This window comes from Entamoeba histolytica, genomic scaffold (genome assembly GCF_000208925.1).
Source record: "Entamoeba histolytica HM-1:IMSS scf_1104750516873 genomic scaffold, whole genome shotgun sequence".
In the NCBI taxonomy this organism is placed as follows: domain Eukaryota; phylum Evosea; order Mastigamoebida; family Endamoebidae; genus Entamoeba; species Entamoeba histolytica.
Genome location: NW_001915070.1, coordinates 1 through 8,908, shown reverse-complemented (window position 1 = coordinate 8,908; position 8,908 = coordinate 1). Strand labels below are relative to the sequence as shown.

The 8,908-nt window shown below is 22.7% G+C and overlaps 4 protein-coding genes across 4 annotated transcripts; 2 read left to right on the top strand and 2 right to left on the bottom strand.

Annotated features, from left to right (window-relative positions):
- Nucleotides 1-63: 63 nt before the first annotated feature.
- On the bottom strand, nucleotides 64-921 carry EHI_039210 (tRNA -methyltransferase catalytic subunit, putative; the record flags this gene model as incomplete). The annotated part of the gene is made up of 1 exon (XM_648672.1): nucleotides 64-921. The coding sequence occupies one exon, from the start codon at nucleotides 919-921 to the stop codon at nucleotides 64-66; it is 858 nt and encodes a 285-aa protein (XP_653764.1).
- A 276-nt stretch (nucleotides 922-1,197) lies between these two features.
- Nucleotides 1,198-2,357, top strand: EHI_039200 (uncharacterized protein; the record flags this gene model as incomplete). The annotated part of the gene is made up of 2 exons (XM_648673.1): nucleotides 1,198-1,826; nucleotides 1,877-2,357. The coding sequence occupies 2 exons, from the start codon at nucleotides 1,198-1,200 to the stop codon at nucleotides 2,355-2,357; spliced, it is 1,110 nt and encodes a 369-aa protein (XP_653765.1).
- A 412-nt stretch (nucleotides 2,358-2,769) lies between these two features.
- Nucleotides 2,770-3,687, bottom strand: EHI_039190 (aldose reductase, putative; the record flags this gene model as incomplete). The annotated part of the gene is made up of 1 exon (XM_648674.2): nucleotides 2,770-3,687. The coding sequence occupies one exon, from the start codon at nucleotides 3,685-3,687 to the stop codon at nucleotides 2,770-2,772; it is 918 nt and encodes a 305-aa protein (XP_653766.1).
- Nucleotides 3,688-3,790: 103 nt separating this feature from the next.
- EHI_039180 (acetyltransferase, putative) lies at nucleotides 3,791-4,684 on the top strand. Its single transcript, XM_001913968.1, has one exon. It carries the CDS (start codon nucleotides 3,886-3,888, stop codon nucleotides 4,498-4,500), a length of 615 nt encoding a protein of 204 aa, XP_001914003.1. The 5' UTR covers nucleotides 3,791-3,885; the 3' UTR covers nucleotides 4,501-4,684.
- Nucleotides 4,685-8,908: the final 4,224 nt, after the last annotated feature.

Sequence of the window (8,908 nt, the reverse complement as noted above, 5' to 3'; positions counted from 1 at the left end):
AAATGAGATGTTTGTTTATTTCTTTTAATTGAACTTCATTTTCAAATTCTTCAGAAAAATTAATCACTTAGCCTTAATAGCAAATGTTACATATCCAACATGTCCTTTAATTGTTTTTGTTGGACAACACAATATTTCACTCGACATACAATCATCACTTCTTTTTCCAACTCCTTTAATTGAATATGGTCTAATAACATTTTCTTTTGTTAATAAATTGGTGAACCGACCATCTTTTCTAAGTTCTTGGCATGACTTTTGTATTTGTTCAATACATGGACAGAAACAACAAATTTTACCTCCAACTCTGAGTATATTATATGCATGTGTAATTGCTTCATATACATTTGGCAAATCTAAAAACACACAATCTGCTTCTTGCTCATGCAATAACCCTTCAACAAGAAATCCATTTTGTACAACATCACGTAATACAACTGTAATAACTTTGTCAAGACCAAGCATTTTAAAGTCTTCCTCTGCTTTAATCTTTCGTTGTTCATGAAATTCAAATGTATATAAATGTCCTTTACCTTGTTCATTCCCAAATTGTAAACGTGACCCAAATGCTGCTGATAAACATCCAGACCCTGTTCCTGATTCTACAATAATAGAGTTTGGAGTAATATCAAAATATGATAATACTGGTGATATTGTCTCATGATATAATACTTGTGTACGGTGTTGAAGAACTGTTGTATATAACGATGGTGTTAGTGCTAAGGCATACATATGCCCTTTATTATCTTTACTTGATATGTCATCACCATAATGTTTACCAATCAATGATTCATGTGGATATATACCATATTTACAATGGTATTGTTTCCCCTTACTGACTTGAATGATCTCATATTGGTTACGAGATCCAAACATAACAACTGTATCTCCTTCTTTGATGATATCTTCCGTAGGATTCATCTGATCGTTTAATTCTTAGTTTTTCTTTGTTTTTAGGTTTTATTAAAAAGGTATATAAAACAATTATTAATTAAATGTTTTAGAAAAAGTATTGACAAACTTAAAAAAGAATTAAAGAAAAAATCCCCGAGTCATAAAGAAAAGAATTGGTAGAAGAAAAAAAGACGTCAACAAGACAAAAATACTCAAAAAAAAATAAGAAATAAGAACGAAAATACATAAAATAATACCAATCGAAGGAAATAGAATATCCTCATCTACTTAAACATTCAACTTATGTCTAACAAATCAATACCACTAAGTCAATTAATTGGAGAAGCAGTTAGTGATTTAAATCCAACTCCTGCGATTTCCAGATTTGAAATAATTTCTAATATTATAAAAAAAATTGAAAGAGCAGGAACGTCATTAAGACTTCAAACCATAATAAAAATGAAATATTATTTAAAAAAACAAATAAGTGAAAAAGAGATGTATTATACATTTTGTCTTGTTGATTATGTGTTATGTAATTCTCCTTCATTTAGAAGACAAGTTACTGATATTGATTTTATTGCATATATTGAAGTAATAGGTGAATTTAAAAATGTAAAAATTGGAAATAAAAATTTAAATTCAGTTTCAAGAAAATGTAGAGAATTAGTTCAAGAATGGACATTTAAATTTCCAAATGAACTTGAAGAATATGTTTTTCTTTATAATAAATATAAACAACGTGGAGTATTTTTCCCTGAACTTAAAAAAGAAGAGAGTTTATCAGTCAAAACAGAAGAAATACCAAAGAAATGGATGGAAATTATTCAAAAATGTAAAAAAACTGAGAAACAAATTAGAGTTACTGTTCATAAAGCAACTGAAGTTGATGAATTGATTGAGTTATATAAAGAAGGAACTAATTTAAATTGGTTTGTTATCGTTCTGATTTTAAAAGAATATTATTTACTGAACAAAATAGTGAATTAATGGAAATTCAGTTGAGACTTTTTGATAAAAAAAATCAATTTGACTCTTCTGAGTTAGATAGACTTAATGCATTTATTAATTGTTATCAGCATTGTCTTCAGTTGTTAGCAAATCAAATTAATATGAATCAAACACTTAAACTTGATACTGTTGTGAGTCCAATTGATAGTTGTACTCCTCTTATAGTTCCTACAATGGAAGACCCTAAAGAAGCAATTGCAGATAAAAGAATAGGTATGGTCACTCCAAGGTCTTTTAAAAAACTTACATTGGTTAAACCTCCAGAATGTAAAGGTCTTCCAATTTGTCAACCTATTCATCGAACTATTTCATTGTATTCAGATGAGTTTGAAAAACAAACAGGAATTTCAGCAGATCCATTTTATACTACTGACAGTCTAAGAAATGATAACAAAGACAATTCACAACAATCTCAATACACTGATTATCAAACTGATATTACTGGGTTCTGATTTTATTATTCATTTATTTTATTTTTTTATTGTATTTCTTTTTATATCCCTTTTTAATGAATTTATTTCATTCATTCTTGATTCTTTTATTTGTATCTTTTATTGTGTTTTCTCTTTCTATTACACTTAACACTATTTATTCTTTCTTTTTTCTTTATTATTATGTATTACAGTATTACAGTATTATTATAAAAAACAAATAGTATCTTTATCTTTAAAATTTATTGGTTTATGTCATTTATCTTTCTTTTCATTTTCTTCTTGTTAAAACTATATTTTCTACTTATTTTCATATAATTAAATATATCTGATTCTTATGTCTTTATTATTTCTTTTATCATTTGTCACTCTTCTTTTTTCTTATTTCAAAACCTTAAAATATATTAACTTCTTATTTATTCTTATCTTTTATTTATTCATCATCCCAAAACTCTTTTCTTTTGTTTTCGTCCTTAAAATAAAACGACATATCACAGACTTTTATGTTCTTGTCTAATCCTCTTAATTTCTCCATATCTTCTTCATCAAGTTCAAAGTCAAATACTTCTCCATTCTCTTTAATTCTTTCTTCATGAACTGATTTAGGAATGACTGAATGTCCACTTGCAATACTGAATTTAATACAAATTTGTGCTGCTTTCTTATTGTGTTTCTTTGCAATAGCCTTAACAACTTCATTCTCAAATGGCGCTGGAACTCCTGAACTAATTCCTGGATTTCCTAATGGACAATATCCTGTGATATGAATATTATGTTTTTTACAGAATTGGTGTAATTTTGGTCGTTGATAATAAATATGAAATTCAAATTGATTAACTGCTGGTTGGATTTTAGCAATAGCTAATAACTCTTCTAACTTTTTAATATTGAAATTAGATACTCCAATACTTTTAACTAATCCTTCTTCAACTAATTTCTCCATTTCTCTCCATGTTTCTTCAATTGGAAGTATTTCTTCAGTAAATTCTCCTGTTTTCTTATCTGCTGTTAATGGAATATGAATAATATAAAGATCAAGATATTCTAATTGTAATTTCTTTAATGATTCAAGACATGCTGGTCGAACATCTTCTTTATGTTTATCAGTACTCCATAATTTGGTTGTAACAAATAATTCCTCTCTTTTAACATACCCCTTTGCTATAGCACTCTTAATCCCATCTCCAACCTCTTTCTCATTTCCATATGCTTTTGCACAATCAATATGTCGATATCCATTCTTTATCGCAATCTCTACTGCTTTTCCAACTTCTCCATTCGCTGACATCCATGTTCCAAGTCCAAGTTTAGGAATTTTATAACCATTGTTTAATGTAAAGTAAAAGTCCATCTCCTATTTATTCTTTCTTTTTGCTGTTTATATATAATTCTTTATGAAGTATAGAAAATAAGGAAATTTCAAATAAAATAAAATTGTCATAAATTTCGGTGGTATTGAAGTTCCAACTAAACAAAATTTTGTTATAGTTTTGAATATATTGTTTTTATGAGAATCAATACTACAAATAATAAATCAATAAAACACTAGATGAACACCACTGCTGAACAAGAAACAAAGTATATGTTAGAAGGTAAAATTATGATACCAGCAACACCTGATGGAGTTGCTGCATCAATTGCATTAGGAAATAAGTTATTTGATTTCAACCATGAACGAGATTTTACTAAGAGAAGAGAAATCCTTCAAACAATAGTTGGTCACTTAGGAGAAAATAGCAATGTCTTTGTGCCATTCAATTGCACACGAGGAAATTTCATTGACATTGGAGACAACACAGTCATTAACATTAATTGTTATATTCTTGAAGGTGGACCAGTGAAAATAGGAAATAATGTGATGATAGGACCTAATGTTAGTCTTATAGGTGGTACACACTCGACTGATCCAAAGATCAGAAACGCATGTGGTGGAACAGCATATGGAAAACCAATTACCATCAAGGATGGAGCATGGATAGGATGTGGTGCAATCATCTTACCAGGTGTAACAATTGGAGAAAATGCGGTTGTTGGGTCAGGAAGTGTAGTCACGCATGATGTTCCAGACAATATGATTGCTGTTGGAAATCCTGCTAAAGTTAGGAGAAGAGTTTCAGAACATCTAGGATGGACAATAGAGAATAGGGATGTTCCATTAGACTAAGACAGAATATATGAAATAATTATAAATGGTAATTAACTTTATTTTAATGACAAATATTAAGAAACAACTTGTTTGATAATTTATTATAAATTCAATTCATACAAATACAAAGAATTATCTCTAAGATAAAGTTTGGTAATGAAAATTAGAAGTATAAAAGTTGAGTCATAATAAATTAAATAGAGAAAGAATTAATCATAACAATTTATTTTATCAATTTAATACATAAATTATTTAATTCACTTCATTAGTTATTTCTAATGATAATGTAAGTTATATTAATGTTTATTAAAACATTTCATCAGTGTTTAAACATTAAACCTTTTTCTTTCATAATAAACATACTTAAAATACTTCATCAAATATATTATTATCATTTGTGTTGATTATCATTATGTATTTCATGAATAATCTATTATCAATTTATTTGTATTTCTACATATTTTCAATAAAACAAATAATACATAAAATATTGAACATTATTAGATTATTCATAAAATATATTATTGGAGTTATGAAGTAATTAAATTATTCAAATTATTCAAATTACAATTATTTAATGAAATAATTAAATGAAAAATATGATGTTTCAACATTATACATGTCATTTCAAATTTTATTTAAATATCATATCATTTGTTATACACTCATTTGTTATATCCATTATTTATATTTATTTCTTTATTATCACTTATTTATATTATGATTGTTACTTTTTATATTCTTATTTCTTCTTATTCATTCTTATTACATCAAATAAACTATTTCATTGTTATAGTTATATACTTCTGTATTATGTACATTTGAATTAATCTCATGATCATGTGAAATTTACAATAATTCAATATTTTTAACACAAAAATATTTTGATTGTATGTTTGTTATTTCATTTCTCTCTTTATTTATCATTATCTTTTTCTTCTCTTAAACAACTTACAGCATTGTATTGATTTGGATATTGAATGTCATCTGTATGTATTCTAAAACAATCAAAGAATACTCCGAGTAGTGATTGTTACATCAATAAATAGAACAGAAGAATGGAATAGAAATACTAATGTTTGTGAATTACTTTGATAAACATAAATGAGAATGTTAAGAAAAATACTGATAAATACAGAATATGAAATATATTAATAACAAATAACAATGAATGATGTTAGAAGTAAAAAAAAGAAAATAAGTAAGATGTTGTGTGAAAAATATGAATAAATAATAATCAAGAAGTAAAGACAGAAATATGTGAAATACAACAAGAAGTGGATTGAACAAAGAAAATATAATAGAAGAAGAAAATAAAGAATTAAGAAGTGGAAAATATTAAGATAGTAGAAGAAATAAAATAAAAATGATGAATAAGAAATGATGAATAAGAAATGAGAAAGATAGGGTACGAAAATTAGCAAAGAAAAATGCATCTAAATAATTGACAAAAATGAAAAAAAGATGCAAAAAAATTGCATCAATAGAATATTCCATTTATTATATTTTGCTCCTAAAAAAAATAAAAAAATAAAAAGTATGATAAATACAGAATATGTAAATATTTATGTTTATATTTTATTATCAATTGTATTCATTTTGTATGAAATATTAATGAAATAGATTATTTGATTATTCATATTTAATTATTTTAATTATTTATATTCTTTTATTTATATGTTATTTATGTATCTTATTTTTATATATTTATTTCTCTGTTTATATTATTTATATCATTGTATTCTTCTTATTATCTATATATTATTATATTATTCTTGTTTTATTATTTTTATGTTTATATTATTTAGATTTTCTTATTGTTATTCTTTTCTATTTAAATGTATTTGTTTATTCATCCTTATCATTTTTATATTCTTATCATTTATATCTATTTTCATTTTATATTTATTCTCTTTTGTTTTATATTAATATTAATTTTATCTTTTATATTTTGATTTTATTATTATATCATTGATTATCATTTCTCGTTTTATTTATCATTTATTCTTATTATTCTTTTGTTTTTATATTCTATATCATATATTCATATCATTTTCATTTATATTTTATCACTTATTATATGTTATAATAACATAACACATATGATTGATTATATAATAAACATCATGTTGAAGTTATACACATAAATAATAAACATAAAGAGAGTAAAATATTTTTCATTAATAAAATATTGTTAATCATTTTACATCATTAAATTAGACACTTTTATTGAATATTTCTAATTTTTACAATAAAAATACACTTTTTATTTCTTCTTTTCTTCTTTTATTACATCTTTGTGATTTATTATTTTTATATTCTTCTTCTACTTTATTTTTATTCTTTTATATATTTTTATTCTTTTTATATTATTTGTTTTTCGTTGTTTTTCTATTTCTTTCTTCTATTATTTATCAATTTTATATTCATTCATTCTTTTTATTTTGTTTTTATTAGTTCTTGAGTATTGTATATTTCTTTAATATTTCATTTATATATTATCAAAATATATGTTTTATTGATTTTATGTTGAACAAAATATTAAATAAATCAACATTTTCAATGTTAAATATTCATTATTTATTATTAAATGTTGTGTATATTTATTATATTAAATTAATATGATGAATGAATATCAATATTATTGTTTATTTGATTTTAAAAAATAATAAATGAATATGAAATAATAAATGAAATAACAAATGAAATAAAATAATGAAATAGATAATGAAATAGAATAATCTAATATTGAACAAATCGAATAAAGAATATATTGAATATATCATTATTGTTACTTTATTATTTATTATTTCAATTATTAAATATTAATAAATTATTATTCATGAATATTTAATTGATTGATATTTTACAATTTCATTTTCATTTTATTTAATAAATGAAATATAAATAATAAATAATAAATGAATGAATAATAATTTAATATATGAAATAATAAAAAGAAAAGAAAGATAAATAATAAAGAAATATGATGTATTTAATATATAATATAATTTATTATCAAATATAATAATAATATCAAATGATGATTTATTTTTATTTCAAAATAATTTGCATCAATAAAATATGTTGCTAAATATTTTGCATCATTAAATTTTGCGTTTTTTTATTGCGTTTTTCTTATTTGTTTCAATAAAATTTGCATCCTTTATTTTTTTATTCTTTTATTGTTTTGTCATCTCTTTTGTTTTATTACTGTTTATCTTATCACATATCAATTAATATTCATTCATCACTATAATATACGTCGTACTGTCTTATTCATATAGATAATTCTTTCTATACATTACATGATTATTTTAATTAACTGAAGATTATATGTATTTGATTATATAGTTAATTAAATTCATTTTTGTTGATATACATTTTACAAATCAATTATTATTTAAAATGACAACTTTAACTCATTCTATCAAAATAGTTCAAAAATTTTAAACAACGAGGATATCAAGAAGTAAAATTCTTTAATTTCCAATTTACTCTTTCAGTTGTGAATGATGTTTCTACAATTATCTGTGATGAAATAGTTGTAGAATTCAATGATTAAAAAATGTTAAATTGTTATTGAATACTGTATATGTAAGAATTTGATTTGATAATATTTCTAATTATCAAACATAAAACTGAAATAAATGAATAAAAGAATTAATAAAATGAAAATTAATGAATATTAAAATCAATAAAACATATAACAAGAAATAAAGAATAAAATAACAACATAAAATAATGAATAAACATTAATAAATCAACAAACATTAAATATAATTTTTATAAATGTATTAACATTAAATAAGAATAAATTAATTATATTGATTGTTTTATTTATAATTTTATTAATGAAAGAAATGATAAATATGATTAATATAAATGAAATATGAAGTATCTAAATTACATAATAAAATATACCAATAATAAAAAGAAAAGAATAAGAATACACTAATTTGAAATAATTTAAGAATAATTAATGAATAATTTTAAAGATTACTAAAGAATAAAAAAGAAAATATGATGATGATGAGATTAAATCATAAATATGATAAGTTCAAATCATTAAACATAATATAAAAAGAAGAATAAGAAAGTAAATAAAGAAATAAAAGAAATAGAAAGACAATACAAATAAAGAATGATAAAAAGAAGAATTGAAAATATAATAGTGAAATTTTTAAATTAAGAAATAAAGAGAAAGAAATAAAGAAAAAGAAAAGGGATATATAACAATAAAAAATCCAAAAATAAAAGAGAAGGAAAATAAAATCAAATAAACAAGAAGCGGCTGTAGTTTTACGTGTAAAACACTTATTTGTAATTTAATAAATATGAAATACTAAGTTAAATTAATAAGAGTCGTAGGATCGAAACCTGCCAGTCGCCAACATTTTTTTAAATTAATGAAAAAAAGATATTA